The sequence below is a fragment of the Bos indicus genome, chromosome 28, assembly GCF_029378745.1.
Source record: "Bos indicus isolate NIAB-ARS_2022 breed Sahiwal x Tharparkar chromosome 28, NIAB-ARS_B.indTharparkar_mat_pri_1.0, whole genome shotgun sequence".
Taxonomy (NCBI): domain Eukaryota; kingdom Metazoa; phylum Chordata; class Mammalia; order Artiodactyla; family Bovidae; genus Bos; species Bos indicus.
The window spans coordinates 5,407,025-5,428,679 of NC_091787.1; the positions used below are offsets into that span (position 1 = coordinate 5,407,025).

Genomic DNA, 21,655 nt, shown 5'->3' on the forward strand with positions numbered 1-21,655 from the left:
CTCCTGACACTGGGAACAGTTAACCTCTGCACCTCCGACTTCCCTAGGCTACCACGCACTGGTTTACTAACTCAATCAACAAATGCGTATCAACAGTCTTCTTAGACTTCCTTCCTGCATTCAACAAACACTGCAACGCCTACCACGTTTAAGAGCCTGTGCTAAGTGCTGCGGGTACAAGGAAGCAGACAGGTCCAGGCTTTTGAGTGAAGGGAAGACTGCAGCCGGGGAGGGGGGCGATGTGGACGGGACAGGATAAGCTGTGAGCACAGACCACCTCACTGTGGAATGAAAAGATCTGCTGCCACGTCGGTGGGCAAGAAACGTCACAGCCATCAGCGGTTTCTGGCCTCCAGAGGTGAACGAGGGCTCCCCGAACAACAAAAGGATTGTCACAAGCTGAAAGCAGAGAGTTCCTTTATTTGGTCGACATCACCCAGGACGGGAGTGCTGAGAAGCAGCTGAGACATGGTGAGATAGACTGTGCAGGGCTGGGGGTGACTAGCCAGGATGCTCAGTGCCGATGCCAGCCCCTAAGAGCCTCTTCTCCTCTTTCACTCCCTGGACCACTCCTGGTCACAACTGAGACCCTGGGCGGTGGGCCTCAGCTCCGAGCTGACCACACAAGCAGACGAGGACAGTGCACAGCTGACGACACTCATCACCACGGAGAATGGGTGCCCCAGGCTGGGCCCCAGCATTTCTGGATCTGCCAAGTCTCATCACTGCTGCGGTAGCTAGGTCCGTTATGCTCTAATGAGCCAAGTTCCTTTTGCCTCAAAGTACCAACATTTCAAATCTTATTTTAAATATAAAATATTAATATAGATAGTACTTAAAAATACTTAAAAACATTTTAAAGTTAAAAATCATTAAAAAAATTTAAAACTAAAAAATTAGAGTATTTAAATTATTACTTTCTCTAGCCCTTCTGCAGGGGACAGACAGGAGGAGGACGTGCTCAAAAGATTTAATTTACTGACAAATTCCACACGAACCAAAGCTGCAACTGAAGTTGAAATGTGGCTTTAAAGTCACTGTCCACTAAGAATGGCAAGAAAAAGGCTTCTGGATGGCAAAGAAGACCCTCACTCAGCCCATGGCCCTTCTACAACCACTGTGCACATGTTTAGTGTGAAGCATGGGCGGGGAAGGAGAAACATCGACCAGAAACGCAATCTAGCACCTCCCAGCGCTTTCTACTCATCTGACCCATCACATTAATGGATGCTTACGGTACTCCAGAAAATCTACTTCAAATCCCTGTTAATATCCCGACTCGACTCATAAATGAAGGTGCTCTGAAAGCAGTTTTCACAGAAATTTTCCTCAACAGTAATATAAAATTCTGTTTATGATGCCATTTACACTTGTCCAGCAAGGTTATCAGAAAACCAGCCGCTGTACAAATCTTCTACACTTTGAACAAACATTAGAAGGTTACAAAATGATCATTTGTGCTACTAAGACACAGATGATGATGTTAGTGACAGGAAAAGAAAAGCAGGAGGCAGCAGCGAGCATGTGTGTGTTACAGGCATCTTCGTGCTTTCAATTTATGTAAAAAAATTAACTTATGTTAATTTCCAGGACTAAGAAGTCTAAAACTTTTTTCAACAAGATGAGACATATCCCATGATATCAGTCATGAAAATCAAGGCACTGCTGATGAGGTCTCTGCCTCAACTGAGAGGTTGGCCGAAGCAATTCACGTGTCTGTGTGAGGTCACAGAGAGCCTCGCTATGGTCCATCGGCTCATCCCTCTAGGCTCAGCAGAGACCATGTGAGGATGAGGGGCAGGTAGAGTGAAGGGCAGGGCCAAGGAGCACAGAGGCCCGTGTGTTGAACCCAATGCCGGCCTTGAGCATCGTCACTGGCCATGGCCCTGGATGCCTGGAGGGACAGTCCTATCACTGTTCATCTGGCTACCCTCCAGCAGCTGGAAGACCTGGGGAAAGTTAGACGATGACTCAGAGCTGAAGGAGGGAAGGCCTTGCAGACAAGAAGGAAAATGACAGGGGTCATTGGTGTGCAGGAAATTCTAGCCACGGCCAAACCTGTATCATTGCAGTTCTTTGCTTGGTCTTTGAAGGGAGGAATCACCAGTGATGTGTTTTAAAGTCACTGTACACTTTTGTCATATGGGAATTGAAAACTACTCATAAAAATATACACACCTACAGTTAGAACGTAATTCCTTTAAATGTAACTAGTCATTATATTGAAAAAGAAAGTGGATCATCAATCTGAACACATTTCCAGTACACAGTTGTGTAAGGGGGCCCGTGGAACAGGAGAATGGGGCACAGGCTTTCAGGCGGACAACACAGAGACCACCCCTCGTTACCGTCCGTCATCATCTGAGTACCGTCCAGCTGTTACCACACCTCCTGAAAATCTGGGACAACAAACTGAACTTTACACTTTTTGGGGGGCACATGAGATCTTAGTTTCCCAACCAGGGGTCAAACCCATGCCTGCTGTAGTGAGAGCATGGAGTCTTAACCACTGAACCACCAGGGAAGTCCCAGGGACAACAAATTGAACTGACAGAGAAACATGAGTGGCCTGATGACAGCCGTGAGCACCTCTGTTTCGTTTTCTCTCCAATTTAAAGAGAAAAGAAGATGTAATCACAAACTTGTTCACACGCACATTTCAAATGAGCCGCTGGACACAAGCCCTCCATCTGAAGTCAGGCAGTTTGGCCCACAGGAGACAATGATCTCAGGCACCTTCTGGTCCTATTTCAGGCCCCTGCCCCCACCCCAGCAGCAGATGATGGTGCCCAGGGTGCCCCAAGTAGCTGCTGGTCACAGCGTGGGGAGGTCCTTACCTGGAGTGGGACGAAATCTCACTGAGGTCGCCCAGGCTGCCGTTGGCAGCCCCACTGGTGGAGATGCCAGGCGCATAGCCATGGACCGCATACATCTTGGCCTGCTCATCATCGGGCCCCGGGATGTCGGAGTCAGCCCACTGCTCTGCCCGCCCATGGACCAGGGACCGGCTGCCCGCCAGGTGCACGGGGCCCAGGACTGCAGCGGGCATGCATGGGGCCGTGTCGATGCCACTGTCCGTGGAGGCCCCCTTGATGTACGTCAGCCCCAGCAACTCGGGATCCATGAGGTCCCCAGACCCAAAGTGCTTGTCGTCGCTGTTGCTGGAGGTGTTGCTGGATAGCGTGTTGCTGCTGGAGTGGCTGGAGCAGCTTTTATCTCCGATCTTGAGAAGAGAGAAACAGGGAGGCTTCAGACAAACCCCACACTCTGCTTCTACACGAAGGCGATTATTCTCCCCAGACTCACGAAGCTACAGACCTGATGATTTCCCCGAACCCTTTCTACTCGCTTGTCAGAGGGAAGCAAGGCAAGAATTTACTTTTCAAAAACATCTTGGTTTCATGCAAAAGTCCCTGAGTCATAATTCCTCCCATCATTCATCTTAAGTTAAATGGGTATCTTTTCAAGTCTTTGTTCAATTATCTGTACATGAACACAAAAGTATTGCCACCCTGTCACTAATCGGAAAGTAGTTAACGAAGGTTCTAGAAGCTGGGGAAGTACATGGGGAATTAAGAGGAGGAAAGCGGCCTTTCTTCAGAGAATGATCCTGTGACAAGGGACAGGGCCAGTCCTGGGTGTGGGGTAGAAGACCTGGGTTTGAATCTCAGTGGGGGGACCCTGGCCAGTCACTCAGCTCCTGTCTGCGCTTATTACGCTGAGCACAGGGATTACTGTGCAGACCCAACCAGCTCACGTGTGCAGAGGCACTGTGTAAGCATGAGCCACACCCACCCCCCAGAACCCCAGTCAGGAAAGACCCGGGGATGATGAGGCGGGGTACTCTTGGGGGTGCACTGAAGTCCCTGGAAGATGAAACCAAGAGAGCAGACTAAATGTCCCATCTGATGATGGGACAGACACGACCCCTCCTCTCAGCCTGGATGGTCAGCCAAGGGCTGTGGAGTCATGAGATCCAGCCACCTGTGATTTTCAAGTGGTTTGGCCCTTCCTTCTTTCCGTTTTCCCTTTCTTCCCTCCATCCCTCTCTTCTTCCTTCTTTCCCTCCACCCTATCAGATCCTTAAGCAAATCCCGATGCCCTTTGTTATCACGAATGGATCTTCTCAAGTTCACCCCTCCCCTCCCCCACTCTCCCTGTGCTGGTGCCATCAGTTGGCTCCATGAGGCTGGCTCGAGACAAGGTTAGGATACAGCTGAGAGATGGAGGCCACATGTTTGCAGGTAACAGCTCTGAGGCTGGCCAATGACACATGGAGGAGGAGAAGAAAAGGAACAACTTGGGTCAGGACCTGATAAGACGTCTGCAAATTTTGAAAAATGAGCTACTTTATAAGGTTGGCTTCATCTGGCAACAACTAAAATTCCTGTTTGCACATTTAACTGGTAGTTTCATTTCACTGAGCTACAGTCACCTACATGGCTCCTTTTCATTTCTGCAAAAAGTAAACAGAACCACATGGGCGCTGTGGGACCATGGGAAGCCTGTCAGCTGGCTGCCGCCGGTGTTCCTGCGTGCCGTCTGCAGCTGCTCCCTGAGCGGCCAGCACCAGGCACAGCAGCACCCACCACACACCCTGCTGCACAGGTTCTGATTTTGTATTTTGTCCACACGTGGATAACAGTCAACAGATTAAAACTACCAAGGATCAAAGGCTGAGGTTACAATCCTGGCTTTGCCAATAATTCACTGGATGACTTTTCTCTGTATTTCTTTATAAAAGCAGAGAGAGATAAAAAGAAAACCTTTTTTTTTTTCTTTTTAACTTCACCCAAGACCCTTATGAGATAAGTGATGCCACTGAGAATCCCTGGCAACAATGCTAATAAATCACGAGTGCTGAGATGAACAGAAGCATTAGTTCATGATGACAAGACTCACGTGAGAAAGCTTATTGGGAGAATCCTTGCAACCTCCATCTTTCTGCAGGCCTCTTTCTTTATAGGAGCTCAGGACTTTGGAAGGTGGGCCGTGCCATTTGGTTTCTGTCACACACAGAAAGAGAAGCCTTAAAGATCTAATTTCTAGTGTTAACAAAGGAGCAGAGAAAATCAGGGGCCAAACACATGGTTCAGTGACCATGATTAGGACTGCGGTTGTAGGACCTTCTGGTCCTACCCATAGAGAGGCCCTCAGAGCAGACAGAACCACCCCATGACGTTCACGGTCTGTTTCCCAGGCACCACCAGCTATGAGCACATCCCGGATGACCTTGAGGGGCCCAGCAGCCACCCTGTACACGGCAGGATGGCGCTGACCAGACAGGAATGGATGAATGAACCAGTGAAGGGGGAGGAAGGGGCAGGAGAGAGGCATGCGGAGGGGGCGGGGGTCCGTATTACCGGCGTGTCTGCTTCCTTCCACGGTGTCCTCCCGCTCCCTGGCCCCGTCACATTCCAAGGGGCCGGAGCCCTGGTGCTCCAGCAGCAGGGGAGACTGGCACCTGGAGAGAGCACAGAGCTGAGGCTTGCCCGCATGCTGTCCCGCCAGTGTCCCCCGTGGGTGCTGGTTCCGAGGGGCAATCCCAGGGATCCCTAGTCAGAGACTCTCTGCTGCCGCAGCCCTGCCCAACAGAGCAGCTTAAAGCATCTGGACCTGGGGGCTCTCCTGTCACGCCTGGGTCCAAAGAGGCACCTGGATGACACCATTTACAGATAAAGGAGGAGGCCACCACCAGGGGCTGAAAGGACTGTGGGGTCCCTGATGGGCTGAGCACGAGCTCGCTGCTTTTGCTGTCACTGTTTCTCCTGGGCCCAGCATACATGTACTGATGCTTCTTCATATCAAATTTTTTAAGGAAAAAGAAAATCAGATCCATTTGCTGCTAGACTACATCTGGCTGGACTTTTGTTTTATGAAAATCCTCAAATAGGACAATTCACTCTTCCAAAGGAAACTGCAGAAAACTTACTTATGTTACCAAGGGACCCTTTCTTCTAGAATCCCAGTTCTAAATCCTGATCTGCAGAAAAAGCCAAGACATGGTTTTTCCATTGACATAAAGCCTCCCCCATCCACTTTAAAAATGCAACTCAAAAGAGAACGATTTCTTTAGGTACAACTTTTTTGTTATCGTTTTTCAGTCTCTAAGTTATATCAAATTCTTTGTGACCCCATAGACTGCAGCACACCAGGCTCCCCTGTCCTTCACTATCTCCCACAGCTTGCTCAAATTCATGTCCATTGAATCTGTGATGCTATCTAACCATCTCAAAAATTAAAAAAAAAAAAGTACAACTTTTAAGAACCCCATCCAGCATCTAAGGCAGGGAATGCATGTAACTCAGACTATAAATCTCTACTTCTCAGCCCAAACCAGAAGGAGAGAGGGTGCGGGGAGAGGGTTTCCCTGGGCACATGTGAGAGGAGGAACTGAAGCATCTCTCATCTGGTGCAAGCCCCTCCGGCTGCCTGGTCGGTCCATCGTCTCAGCAGTGCACCCAGCTCCTTCAAGCGGCAGAGGCGACGCTGGCTTGCAGCAATGCACGGAAGCACTGCTGCCGGGGGCAACGCCTGCATTTCCTTGCAAAAATACAGCCACATCCCTGGGGCGGCCCTCCTCTTCCCAAGAGTGTACGGCTATTTGTTACTGCGTCCGTCCATCCTGGGTCCTGTCCACAGGTGCCCTCAGGCCCTTGGGCACCGTGTGTACGGCCCTGCACCCAGCTTCCATTTACTCTCACAGGAGGCAGAGGAAATGTGTCCCATGCTAAATCTGTCTCCTCAGATTCTGGGCTGTGTTTTGGAGAGAAAAACACTTTCAAGAAAGGCTGTGAATTTATTCCTTGTCAGCAATATAAGTGAAGGGAAACTCCCAAGGGCCATCACCCACAGAGTCTCCAAATCCTTAATTTTCATGTATTCAAAAAGACTCTCCCTTATTAAAAAAAAAAAAAAAGAAAACAGACAAGTTCAGAATACACACAAATGAGTCCACTTTCATAGAAATGATGAGCTACCCAGTCTGGAAGCACTGTCCTAAGACAGTACTATCTGAGTCTCTCTGTCCCCAGTGGTCCTGTGCACAGTAAGCGCTTCTGAATGTGCCCTGGAGACATGTCCCCCCAGGAGCCCACAGAAGGGGAAAAGGAGTGGTACCCGTCGTATCCAACTTGCGGTCTCCAGGGTCCGCTGCTGCCCGGTCCGGGGTCGCTGGACGATGACTGATTGCTGGGCGAACTTCTGAAAGGTTGACTACAATCAGTAACAGGCACGGAGGTGGGCTGCCAGCATCCAGACCTGGCTTGTTTTGACTTACAAATGAATTCATTTTTCAGTGACGAAGAAAAGGGGAAACACACATTGTGATCATGGACAAATAAACTGAGAATTGGTGATGCCATGCGATTTCAGGGGTATTATGGTTGGTAATTTATTACAGGAGGAGATGTGGCAGGAACAAGGCTTTACCATCTAAAATTTGAAAGCACAGCTAAAGATCCCAGTTAAACAAGGGGGACAGCAATAGAATACACAGAAAACACCACTACTACTTGGTCTATGAGACAATGCAAGGGACGTTGTGGTTCTATATTTAAAACCGAGGCAGAGAGAAAACTCTAAATTTGGCAAAACCATTTATTTCTGCACATGTATTGAATGTAATCCTATTTATTTCAGACACACAAAAATGCGTGACGCTTGTGAGAACTCGTTTGATGAAGACGTGCTTGCCAACTTTTCATTTTGCTATTAGAAGCCTTCCTTGAGTGTGCGTGTGCATGCGAAGTTGCTTCTGTCCTGTCCAACTCTTGCCAACCCTATGGACTGGTTCCTCTGTCCAAGGGATTCTCCAGGCAAGAATACTGGGGTGGGTTGCCATGCCCTCCTCCAGGGGATCTTCCCAATCCAGGGACTGAACCCAGGTCTCTTTACGTCTCCTACACTGGCAGGTGGGTTCTTTAACACCAGCGCCATCTGGGAAGCCCAGAAGAATTCCTTATAATTTACTAAATTATATGTTAATAAGGGAGGTTCTAGGAGAAGGAAATGGCAACCCACTCCAGTGTTCTTGCCTGGAGAATCCCAGGGATGGGGGAGCCTGGTGGGCTGCCGTCTATGGGGTCGCACAGAGTCGGACACGACTGAAGCGACTTAGCAGCAGCAGCAGCAAGGGAGGTTCTATAGACCCCTTCCCTTCCGATGTCACCCCTTTACACCCAGGCTACCTACTGTATGCATCTCTCTGAATATTATAAACTCAGCAGACCTTTGAGAAGGGAGAGCCAGAGCCCAGATGATCTACTGTCAGGTTAGTTAACACCATTCCTGTGCTCATTCATGGAAAAACAGACTGGAGAAGTCAGAGGAAGCCCACATGTTTTAATCCTAGTAATTATTATTAACACCTATAGAGACTTACACCTACGGGCCAGGAGTGTTCTAAGCAGTTAACCTCTGTGGACTGATTCGGTCATCATAAGGCCCTGTGGAGGTCTCTATTATAGCTAAGTTTACTTTTCAGAGGAGGAAACTGGAGAATGGGAGAGGCCAAGGAACAGGACAAGGTGATGACACGTTCAGCGGGCAGCCTGGCTCAGTGACTGCTTACAACATATGCTCTATTAGATGAAAGCCTAACAAGGAGTTTTGAGGAAGCTCTTGGTGTCTCCACAGCCCATAAGTTATGTGAAAGTTAAAACAAAGGGAGTAAAAATCAATAGCAACAACAGATCTACTATGCTGTTCACTTAAAACTACTTCTCCAGGTCACATCTCTAAATTCTCAGCAGCTTATTGGATTTCACTCTTAAACAGGTGCACCCTCTCAGGGAAAAACTTAATTTTAAATTCAACTCCTTCCGCTTAAAATGAGAGAGAAAAGCAAAGAGATGCCAATGATCTTAGGACCTCTGAAAATACTGTGACCATTAGGATGACAGGATTTCATCAATGATTTTTGTGGCTTTGTTTTCTTTATACTCAAAACTGTTCATGCTTATCTAGAGGCTCCTGCAGAATGGTTTCCCAACGTGGTTTGGAGAGTGAGTTGACAGGAGGATTACTGTGGAGAGGTACAGTGGTGGCCCTGGGGGTGGTGTCCATGGGGGAGACCTGCATGCCATCAGCACCGTCGCTGGCTGGGACCACGAGTGCCCCCGTATTCGGGGCCTGCCTGGCGGCCCTGCTGCCCACGTGGTCAGAACAAGCTACTTCAGAAATGACTAAGACACACACAAGTCCCCCAACCACGCGAAGTTCCAAGCCAGGGCTTTACCAGGGCCACCAACTTACCTGGTACCATCGGGCAGCTTCCGGTCGAAGGAGGTGCTGCGGGGGATGGCGGCCTGGCTCTGCGGGAGAAGGGGCTGGCACTGCAGCCGGTCAGGCGTGCTGGGCACCGGGGAGACCCTGGGCAGGGGCTGCAGGGCGGGTGTGGGCACGCGGTGCCACGTGGTGTTCCTCCGGAAAGGGGTCTTGTACTCGCAGGGGGCTCCCTCGCTGTCGAGCTTGTACTCCACCATGGGGATCCGGCAGAGCTCCGAACACCCTCTGTGAGCCAAGAAGAGATGGTTAGGGGGTGCTCAGCACTGAGCCACTAGCTCGACTCACGCACAGCCTCGCATGTGCTTCTCGGGACTCAAGGATGATGGTGCGAGGCCATCCACCCTCAGCAGTAGACCTGGCTGACAGTGACCTCATCTGTGTGTCACACAGCACAGACCAGGAGGATCTGGTCTCAAGCCTGTGGCTCTGGTTAACCTTGGCTGTCCAGGGTTTCATGCATAGGCTCTGTCTGGTTAACCTTGGCTGTCCAGGGTTTCATGCATAGGCTCTGTCTCTCCAAGTAGTTTGCAAACTACTACTGATTGCAAAATCAATCCCTGGGCAGATTGGGATTGATCTTTAACCAATCTGCATACATGGAATTATTTGCATTGAAACTGGGTGATAAATACACGTTAATAGATTAAAAACACCTCATATATAATCTGAACAGATACATGAAAGTACAGTCATATAATCAGGAATTTGAGTCACATGTCACTTGTTTCTCCTGAATCCGAGAAAAGTAAAAAACAAATTCAACAAAAGCTGTCACAAGTCAAGGAAAAGCCTGAATGCCCATCCTGTTGAAGTCACATTAGTTAGTTACTTAGTTATCACTTACTTAGTCACTACTTAGTCAGTCACTTAGTTGCCATGGTCACTTCCTTGAACTAGTGTCACAGCTCCCCACAAATTATCTCCCACAGGCTCAAATGACCGGTCAGGGATGTAAGACCCTTTAGCCTGAAAAATGTGATCTAAGTCAGATATCCCTCAAGTTACATTGTGTACACATTACTGATACTACTGACTTGACTAAAGTGACCTGCGAAGCCAACTGGTGTTTGGCCAGGACACAGGAAGACTGGGTGAGTCTCAAATTTGAGTGTCGGGGTAAACTGTCCCAATTTAGCATGTGGATGAAGACTTGCCTCTCCCTAGACATTCTGTAGTCAACAGAAAAACTCTCATATTCACCCTCTAAGAAATCTATCAGGGCAATAAGGTGTCACTCTTTAAAAAGGAGAATTGCATCCTCAAGACAGTGGAGTAGAACTTTTCAGAATCATTACAAAGGAACAAAGACAAGAAAAACCATAAACAAACTTGATCACCAACAAAGCTTGGAAACACCAAAACACAGTACATAAGGATAGGAGGCAAATGGTGGAACGCCAGTAGTGGAGCAGGGAAAGGCAAACCCAAGGATGTGCAAAGAGAAAGACAAGGAGAAGCACGTCCATCCCCTTGCACACCTGAGCAGGTGCAGGAACAGGAAGCATCAGGCACCACAGAGGGTGGAAGAGAAAGGGAAGGAGTGAACAGTGAGCCCCCAGCCAGCACTGGGCCCCTCAGGCAATACCCACCGCCACCTCTAAGGGGCAGCAGCAATGGTCAAGGGAACACAACATGAAAGGCGGAACTCAAGGCCAGGAGGGACCCAGAAGAGCAGAGATGAAAGCAAAAAGTGAAGGGAAAGCCTTGCTGGAAACAAGATCCCCAGGTTAGTCCTCGTTCCTTCACATCCAGCTTCAGGATCATCCTGCAAAAAACAGGGATCTTTCTCCACAATGAAGACCAGCAGGTGCAAGCCACCCAATCACCCTGCCACGAGGCTCACCACCCTCAGAGAAAGAGGAGGAACCTCTGAAAGTGTTAGTCACTCAGTCATGTCCAATCTTTGCAACCCCCTGGACAGCAGCCCACCAGGCTCCTCTGTCCATGGAATTCTCCAGGCAAGAATAGTGGAATGGGTTGCCATTCCCTTCTCCAGGGGATGTTCTCAATCCAGGGATCAAACCCAGGTCTCCTGAATTGCAGGCACATTCTTTATCACTGAGCCACCAAGGAAGCCCGAAATTTAAAACGAGGATGACTGAAATTCAAAATAAAAAATCCAGTAGGACAGATGGAAGGTAAACAGAGGAGCTTTTCCTTAAAAGCCAGAAAATCCAAGTTCAATCTATGAAGTCTAAATTCACCTAACAGAGAAAGAGGAGAGGAAAAGGTGGGGAGGAAATGATCAACAAATAATACACAAAAATTTCCAGAACTAAAGGGAAAAAAAGGTGTGTCAAGACATATTATGGTAGAATTCAGACTCCTGGGTTAAAGCAGAGATCCTGAGTGTCTGGAGGGGAGAAGGCAAGGGACGGCACAGGCCCCACACAGAGGCAGGACACAGAAAAGTTCATTCTTCGCAACAGCAAAGTGGGGTAGAAGTTCTAATCTGTCAAATCAACAGTGCTTGGAGCTTGGGATGGAGAAAGAGAGAGAAATCAAAAACAGTGTTCTGCTTTTTGGATCCGGAAGCCAAATGAATGGTGGTGCTAGCTACCCTTTGAGAACAGAAGGGATGAACTAAAGGAAGCATCATAAAAAGATAAGATGTCTGTTGTAGAGAATGAGTAGGGATTCTCTCTTTATTAGTAAACTTGACTTATCTTTTAACTCTCTTTCCCCCAAAGCAAAATTCACCTCTTTTACCTCAGTTCAAGTTCAGTCGCTCAGTCGTGTCTGACTCTTTGCGACCCCATGAATTGCAGCACGCCAGGCCTCCCTGTCCATCACCAACTCGTGGAGTTCACTCACACTCATGTCCATCGAGTCGGTGATGCCATCCAGCCATCTCATCCTCTGTCATCCCCTTCTCCTCCTGCCCCCAATCCCTCCCAGCATCAGAGTCTTTTCCAGTGAGTCAACTCTTCACATGAGGTGGCCAAAGTACTGGAGTTTCAGCTTCAGCATCATTCCTTCCAAAGAAATCCCAGGGCTGATCTCCTTCAGAATGGACTGGCTGGACCTCCTTGCAGTCCAAGGGACTCTCAAGAGTCTTCTCCAACACCACAGTACAAAAGCATCAATTCTTTGGCGCTCAGCCTTCTTCCCAGTCCAACTCTCACATCCATACATGACCACTGGAAAAACCATAGCCTTGACTAGACAGACCTTTGTTGGCAAAGTAATGTCTCTGCTTTTCAATATGCTATCTAGGTTGGTCGTAACTTTCCTTCCAAGGAATAAGACTCTTTTAATTTCATGGCTGCAATCACCATCTGCAGTGATTTTGGAGCCCCCAAAAATAAAGTCTGACACTGTTTCCACTGTTTCCCCATCTATTTCCCATGAAGTGATGGGACCAGATGCCATGATCTTCGTTTTCTGAATGTTGAGCTTTAAGCCAACTTTTTCACTCTCCACTTTCACTTTCATCAACAGGCTTTTTAGTTTCTGTTCACTTTCTGCCATAAGGGTGGTGTCATCTGCATATCTGAAATTATTGATATTTCTCCCAGGAATCTTGATTCCAGCTTGTGCTTCTTCCAACCCAGCGTTTCTCATGATGTACTCTGCATATAAGTTAAATAAGCAGGGTGATCACTGAGGAAAGCTTTCTTATCTCTTCTTGCTATTCTTTGGAACTCTGCATTCAGATGGGAGTTGGTGATGGACAGAGAGGCCTGGCATGCTGCGATTCATGGGATCGCAAAGAGTCGGACATGACTGAGTGACTGAACTGAACTGAACTGAACTGAAGCAGGGTGATAATATACAGCCTTGACATATTCCTTTTTCTATTTGGAACCAGTCTGTTGTTCCATGTCCAGTTCTAACTCTTGCTTCCTGACCTGCATATAGGTTTCTTAAGAGGCAGGTCAGGTGGTCTGGTATTCCCATCTCTTTCAGAATTTTCCACAGTTTATTGTGATCCACCCAGTCAAAGGCTTTGGCATAGTCAATAAAGCAGAAATAGATGTTTCTCTGGAACTCTCTTGCTTTTTCGATGATCCAGCGGATGTTGGCAATTTGATCTTTGGTTCCTCTGCCTTTTCTAAAACCAGCTTGGACATCTGGAAGTTCATGGTTCATGTATTGCTAAAGCCTGGCTTGGAGAATTTTGAGCATTACTTTACTAGCATGTGAGATGAGTGCAATTGTGCGGTAGTTTGAGCATTCTTTGGCATTGCCTTTCTTTGGGATTGGAATGAAAACTGATCTTTTCCAGTCCTGTGGCCACTGCTGAGTTTTCCAAATGTGCTCTTTTACCTAGGCAAGTTTAAATTACTCTGGATTTCATGAATGTGCTAAACAACTGGCCAAACCTGCTAAGCTGAGATTTACACTGGGTTGCATTTTTCAAAATAAAGTGCTAAGACGCTACACGTTTTTGCCCATGGATTTATACTGTTTCCAAGTGTCTTTCTATTTAATTAGATACAACATCCCCTGGGACTACTGATTCATGCATATGGCCAATGACCTAATCAAAAATCATAAAGGTGGGATATTAGCATACATGAAAACATCAAGAACACGGAATCCTGTCTTCCACCCTAACCTATGTTGTAAGCAAGTCACTGGACATTCAGGTGAACCTCAGGCTTTGGGGTCTCAAAGGCTAAAGCTGCCTGCATCATCCAAGTCAAGGAATCTCTTAACAGTGAAAAGTCCTGAATTGTGTTTTGAATGAAATGCATGTGAACCTTGAATCTCAGGCAAGAAAGGGCACCTTGCATTTCCAGAGGTTGCTCTGTGTTTCCAGTTTATTGGGTTTGGTATAAAAAGAAAAAGAAAAAAAGAAAAGACAGGCTGCTGGGTACAGCGTCTTTAATTCATGCTCACAGACTATAGTCTTTAGTAAGAGGCTGTAATTTAGCTTCAATCTTGGGTAAAAAAAAGCTATATAAATGCATAATCATGACTAATATTTGAGAGACCACTGACAAAAATTTGTGCCACATATTAGGTTGAAGAGAGAATGGGGGTTGAATATTTCATTTCCATCCTCTTGCACAAGGTTATATGTAAATGATCTTTTAATACTAAACACAGGCATTCTTTTGCCCTCATGAAAATAAGCTTAAAGAATGACTTTATTTTAAAATCAAAATTAATTCTGCCATGACACTTTTATGGTAACTACTCTCACAAACTAGATATTTGCTTTGTTTACTTTTTATGACCAAGACATCAAATAAATATGACTATAACATATCATCAAACCTAGTCAAATTCAGTTCTGTTCCATATGTATGAGGAAATCCTTGAAGGATACATATGGAAATTCAGCCGATTTTTAGGGAAATGGGAAGAGGTGTAAAATAAAATTACAAATGAGCCTTCAGAGGTGCTCAGGGTGCAAGAGGTACCAGAAACTGTCCCTGCCCTTGGGCACACTGCTCTGTCCACCTTGTGTGGTCTGAGCACAGGATGCCAGGCAAGAGCCCCACTCATCGGAATATCCAGCACTGGTGAAGGGCACTTGGCACACATTTCTGGCCAGTGAATAAAGGACAATTCAGACCCAAACTGACGAAATGCAAAAAAGATCCAAGAAGTCATTTCTGAACATAGTCGCACAGTCATGTCTAACTCTTTGTGATCCCATGGACTGTTGCCTGCCAGACTCCTCTGTCCATGGAATTCTCCAGGCAAGAGTACTGGAGTGAGTTGCCATTTCCTTCTCCAGGGGCTATTCCTGACCCAGAGATTGAACCTGGGTCTCTTGCATTGCAGGCAGATTCTTTACCAACTGCTACTAGGAAAGCCCACTTCTGAACAAGTGAGCTGCTAATCTCGTGTGTAACTGAGCTGTTGTTGAAGAAAAGACTTCCATCTTTTACTTTCCTACATTAGTGGAGAAATCACAGACCTCACTGATAAACGTGCTCCATCTCCTTTCAATACACCAAACTGAGTCAGTGGATTTGAACTGTATTTCTAGTTTCTGGCACCGTTTTCATGGTGTGCCTGCCAAAAGAAGGCACTCGAAGGCATAGATAAGGCTGGGGTATCACTAGCACGTGAGCACTTACACGACTACGTCTTTGCTTCGTAACAAACATCATCTACTTATGCTTCTAATTGCCATGCTAGGTAGGGATCAAAACAAACTCAGCTTCAGGGATCAAAACGAATTTAATTTTTAACATTGATTGTCTAGAGAATGACTTTTCTGAGTCTCATAATCTCTCCCAGTCATCTGGCCTAGAAGGGAAAACATTCTGTAGACCAAGAGCATCAAAAACAACGTGCTGGTTTAAAAATGTGATGCTACAAAACTATCAGAATAACAAGTGGCTCCCTTAGTTGGAGCCCTCAGAGCATCTTAGGTTTGACTGCTTTATTCTGACAAACAACCCCACTTGCTCCTCTGCACTTGGCATTGTGGACTCCGTGCGACAGCTTACTCCTCTACCAGGGACACTGAGTAACTTCCTTACATCCACACTCTTCCATGTTCTCCCTGCTTCCAGAAGCTGTCTACACCAGGGGTTCCCGCCTGTAAATTTCCAGTCTGTGGCTGCTCCCACTTTCCAGCTTCTAGGCTCAGCAGCGCAGAGGTTGTGTGCCCTCTGGCTCACAGCTGACAGGCACTCACGATCACTGTTCAGCACTGTAGCATGGACCCAGGACTTCAGAGACAACCGGGAAGGTCGCCAAGATGGCATCATCATCCCTTCTAAGTGATATGTCCGGTTTTCTGGAAGAGGACCCTCCCTTTACCACTAATAAATGGGTGCTTGAAACCAGAATCACTGCTGGCCAGGCTGTAATCTCAGCTCTAAAGGAGCTTCAACTTGGACCGCCTGACCATCAGGACTCTCACTGTTGGAGCCCAGCCAAGCTGCACAGTTTTCTTTATTATCAGTAGAAATGCTCTACAGCAGTCAAACCGTTTTCCACCGAAGGGAGAGAAGTCAGTGCCCTGTGCTCAACACCCAGATCTGCGAATACGCAGCTCAGAAAGGGGAGAGACTCTTTGGACCCGTGTTTTACGTCTTGCCAGTGGAACAGCAACAGCGGAGGGTGTGTCAAGATTAATTACGGAAGTGTGCGAGCTTCCCAAAGCGAAAGCGTCAAGGAAAGAAATTAGTTTCAAACTGATAATATGACTTTTTGCTTCCATAAAGAAAGACAATATAAAACAGCAAACGGCTCATATACTTTGCTGAAAGTTCTTTCTAGATAATATATATTTACAGAACTATAGAACGGGGAAGTTTAACTTTATGTAATAACCAGAAGCACAGAAAATTTCAGAGCTGTAAAATTCCCTGTGCACATTCATCGATAGAACAATGAATCATTATTTTGATACTTTGTTCTTTACTCTCATACCAAAGTTGGATGTATGACTTTCAAAGATGAAGAAGTAGGAGAAATCCTAGGGATACTACATAGGGGTAAATACTGTTGAGGCGCAACAACAAACTCCCAAAGAACTGAGAAAGAGAGCTGGGAAAGTTTAAAGGAATGAGATGCATTCTTACCAGGAAAAAAAAAAAAAAAGAGTTGAACAAATTGGCAAGGTGTGGACTGGGTAAACCATGGAGCCACAGCACAGCTAAAATCACGTAATTACAACTTGCATTTACTCTGAAATTGCCTGTTGGTTTCACTTTGTTGGGAGAATCTCAGTGAACCTTGACCTCAAGCCACAAATCTCATGAAGTCTTCCAACATATTGCAATGCAGTCCTTTACTTCTGATCCACACTTCCCTTGTACGGCACTTGGCAGGTTTCCACCTACACTACACCATTTCAATTTCACAGAAATGTCTGCAGTAGTACAAAGGACATCTACAATTTGCAGAAGGCTCACAGACTTGGAAAGGTGAGACAGCTTTCACCCTAGAACACGGAAGCTGACTCCTAGCTCAGCACTCTTTCCAACACACTCACCCGTCTCCTTCAGAAACTATCAAAGGACATTTAATGAGCCCACTAGGAGCTGAAAGATTCTCTTTGGCAACAAAGGCAGATAGATCCCCTCAAACAAAATATCTGCTTCTTTTACATTATGCACTTTGTCAAAGAGACCTTATAGCCTGAGGGATTGAAGTAATCACCGATATTTTCATCATTTTAATGTCTGTTATGCTAATAGCCTGCTAATAGCTAAAAGACTCTTTCCAAATTATCCAACAAGGTGACAGGGATAATTGGTGCTCATTCACTCGAATCACAAACTCCTTCTGTTGCATAAAAAAATCAAACGCTTCCAATAAGGGAGATAACCACACAGTGTAACTGACTGTAAAGGTAAGGGCAGTGTCACATCTGAAATAGGTAGGCACTTGATGAAATATTAATTCACTTTTCTTTAATTTATAGATAGAAACAGAGAGACCCTGAGACTACAGTAAAAGAGATCCAGAAACCTACTTGACCAAGCCCTCTGAATAAGGTCTTTGAATTGACAAGGTACGTGTCTATTACACAGGAAGTGAGGCTGGCTCGTACTAAGTCATCAGCTTCCTGTGTTTCGTTCTCACCAGACATGGGGTGGAGTGTGTCTTCACCCACTGCACCCCAGACCAAACACAGCATTCAACATAAAACAGGGCCAGTGGGAATTTGCTGTATGATGCAGGGAGCTCAAATCTGGTGCTCTGGGACAAACTAGAGGGATGGGATGAGGTGGGAGGTGGGAGGGAGGTTCAAAAGGGAGATGACTTTTGAACCTGATTCATGTTGATGTAAGGCAGAAACCAACACAATATTATAAAGTAATTACCTTCCAATTAAAAATAAATACATTTTTTAAAATATTAAAAAAAAAAGGGGGGGGCCAAAAAGTTCTTCATGAAGCCAACCATTTCCTTTTTTTTTTTTCCTCCTGAGAAAGCTTCCTGAGGAAAAGCATTCTATTCCAAAGTTCAACAGAAGACTCAATAGCTACATAACACCTGGTTTCTGACACATAAATTTCCCTGAGAGACTGTATTCACTGGCTGTTCATCACCATTGCCCAGCGTCACTGGACAACGATCAGGACAAAATATAAACGGGAAGTATTTTATTTATTTTTGGCCGCACTGTGGCATTCAGGATCTTAGTCTCTCAATCAGGGCTCAAACCCACGTCCCCTGCATTGGGAGTGTAGAGTCTTAACCAATGGGCCACCAGGGAGGTCCCGGAAGTACTACAGAATGCCACAAGATGAAAAGGAGCCCAAGAATGCAAAGGTTATGTCTGTTCTTTCCATGTTTAATAGCCCTGGACAAGCTGGTTCAGAGTGACGGAATGAATGACTAGTACATAACCTACCTTATATTCGTTCTATAATCCAGTGTTCTTACTCCTAGGAGGGAGAAGATAATCTAAATGTATCAGAGGACGCAGAGGACACGGAATAGTGACTGCGCTTCAGCTTACTGTGAGAACCTTAAGTTTCATACTTTTTTTTTAACAGTTCACATTACAATTCATTATTGTAATGAATATTCTATATTCATTATAGTCACATTCTCATAGACTCATCAGAGTCTATGAGACAATATCAGGTAGAACTGGTTTTACTTATCCAAACAAATACAAGGAACCCTAATCTAAACCCTCTCTCTAATCCAGATTTCAACTCACCACCTATCTATCTATCATCTCTTTCTGTCTCCCTATCTACCTATAGTCGATGTTTCTACCTTCTATTATTCATCTATTTATACCTACCTATCAATTGCTAACCTGACAAAATTGAGTTTTCTTCTCCATTTCTATTTCTATGCCCCACTCTGTGTACTTCCGGGAGTTGAATGGTCAAGGTCCTGGCGGCTATGGCTTCAATTGTACAGAATGATCAGAGAACAAGAATTTAGATTCGTGACAACATGAGATAATTCCCACTGTTTTGCATTATATAGAAAAATACGTCTTGCACAGTATGTCAATGAAGTATGAAAAATCACACAAAACAGATGCACCACAGCATGGAATTTCATTTCCATTTTTATTGGACATATTTACTAAATCACTCACATTGTATCACAACTCATGCATAATTCTGATGAGCTGTTATTTCCTTTATATCAGCCTTTTAAGTTGATGCACCTTCCTTAAAGTGACATTGATAGAATGTCAGTCACCTCTGAAGGCTAGGGACTGAGGCCATGCCCTGCCTTTCAGAAAACCAAGAAATGCTTAATTAAGCGTCTTGGAAACTCTTCTTCATTTTTGCCACAGAGACTGTCTGCTTGGGAAAAGCCCTCACTCCCTTGCAAACCTCATTTCCATTTGAAGAGCACTAGTCCCTAACTGCTCCTGGCCACTCATTCCCAATTCCCAATCGCTATGAAGCCTCTCCCAGATCCAGTCGCAGCAGGAGATCAGCTAATAAGCATTCCCAGAGGGAACCTTTCTGCTCCATGCCTGCTGGAACTCCACAAGGAAAATAAAATTGGGCTCTGCCTTCCTTTCAAGCCTGGGGACAGCTGAGTTATCATCACCCCAAGGCTTGAGAAAAGGACTTCAAAATGTGGGATGCCTTTTGATTCCACATAAATACTTTCCCAACTAAAGACTTCATTTAATCCAGCAGCTTCTGAGTCATAAGCAAATACCTTCTGACCTACAGACGACTAGGAGCGAGTCTATTAAATGACAGGCCTCTCCCACTCCTGACAGAAGCAGATGGGCTCCGGGGAGAATTTCTTCTCCTTGATATTGTGCAGGGAAAAAAAAAAAAAAAAGCTGACAAATGGCAAAAATTAACTGAAGCATTTTTCACTCTATTATTCATGATGTTTATAAAGGCTGAAATATCTTGCAACTCATGAACTTGGCCATTTTAGTAGTCCTTATGGCTCTTACACTAAAGACAACTTAAAAGGAAAAATTACACACACATCCATTTAAATTAATATTTTCATTTGGCCATTTCACTGACAAGTAAGAGCCGATTCGTGAAAGATGGCGCCTTTTTCCACGCCACAAATCAAAAGAGTAGTTTTACCTAAAGGGCCATCTTTATATACTTTGCTGCAGGAATAAAGGTACTAAGCGATATTTCATTTAAGAGGTTTGTACTTTATCAACAAGGATCTACTGTACAGCACAAGGAACTCTACTCTGTAGAGATCTGTAATAACCTAAACGGGAAAAGAATCTGGATATATGTATATGGATAACTGAATCACTTAGCTGTACACTTGAAACTTAACACAACATTGTATTTAATACATCAACTATGATCCAATATAAAATAAAAACTAAATTTAAAAAAGGTTTGCACTTTAATTTTCAAAATGAGTGAAGTGTTGCTCATTTCTCCTTCTATACCCTCCTCCACAGTGTCATTAATAAAATCTAATAGCACAGAAGGCTGATGGTGCTCAGCTGTGCTGTGCTTACTTGCTTACTTACAGTTGCGTCTGACTCTTTGCAACCCCATGGACTGTAACCTGCCAGGCTCCTGTCCTGGGGATTCTCCAGGCAAGTATACTGGAGTGGGCTGCCATGCCCTCCTCCAGGGGATCTTTTCAACACAGGGATCGAACTCAGGTCTCCCACATTGCGTGCAGATTCTTTACCCTCTGAGCCACCAGGGAAGCCCAGACTTGCTTAGGGTGGGGATGAAATGTAAGACATTTCATATTCAGCATGCATGTGTACATGCTCAGTCACTTTAGTCATGTCTGACTCTTTGTGAGCCTATGGACAGTAGCCTGCCAGGTTCCCCTGTCTATGGAATTCTCCAGGCAAGAATACTGGAGTGTGCCGCCATGCCCTTTTCCAGGGGATCTTCCCAACCCAGGGATCGAACTGCATCTTATGTGTTCCCTGCATTTCAGGTGGATTCTTTACCACTACTGCCACCTGGGAAGCCCTCATACTCAGCAAGAGAGTCTAAAGCAAAGGGTTGTCACTTCAAGGATAATTTCCAGTGACGTAAGGCTGCCAGATCACGATGAGTCCTTTTATCAGGGTGTCCAGGGAGCTGCTGGCACAGAACATGAATCCAAAACTAACAACAATGTAGATCTGCAAATTTACGGATTCAAATTCACAGAAAATTGGAGGCCTGAACCGCAAGCATCTTAAATGATACATGCTAGGCTTAAAAGCTTCCTGACTTGTGGAAATGTGGATGATAGGTGGACCACTTCTGGAGAGTCACTACCAGGTAAACAGCTTATTCTCATCCTGGCTAAGGTTAAAAATATAGAAGATAGCTATTTCAGATTAATCAGGAGAAAAATTTGTATCTTCAGGGAATAACATTAAGGAGATTCTGAGGAGACAAAAGCAAAATCTCTAAATATCTTGAACAGTTTCAGTAAGAGAATTTACATTTAAAACAAAGAAAGAATTATGTGCAGACCAAAGCAGATAACAAGTCCTTGGATAGAAAAATAGCAGGCA

General features: G+C 45.6%; 1 protein-coding gene across 8 annotated transcripts in view; it reads right to left on the minus strand.

Annotated features, from left to right (window-relative positions):
- SIPA1L2 (signal induced proliferation associated 1 like 2) overlaps positions 1-21,655 on the minus strand; it is a 246,883-nt gene that overhangs the window by 39,853 nt on the left and 185,375 nt on the right. For 7 of the 8 annotated variants that reach the window (XM_070781985.1, XM_070781986.1, XM_070781988.1 and 4 more), the window contains 5 exons: positions 9,256-9,513; positions 7,120-7,203; positions 5,364-5,464; positions 4,903-5,006; positions 2,838-3,223 (listed from right to left, as the gene is read on the minus strand). In XM_070781985.1, the coding sequence (XP_070638086.1) occupies positions 2,838-3,223; positions 4,903-5,006; positions 5,364-5,464; positions 7,120-7,203; positions 9,256-9,513 (933 nt within the window). The remainder of the gene's footprint in view (positions 1-2,837; positions 3,224-4,902; positions 5,007-5,363; positions 5,465-7,119; positions 7,204-9,255; positions 9,514-21,655) is intronic. The other variant, XM_070781987.1, reaches the window with a different exon arrangement.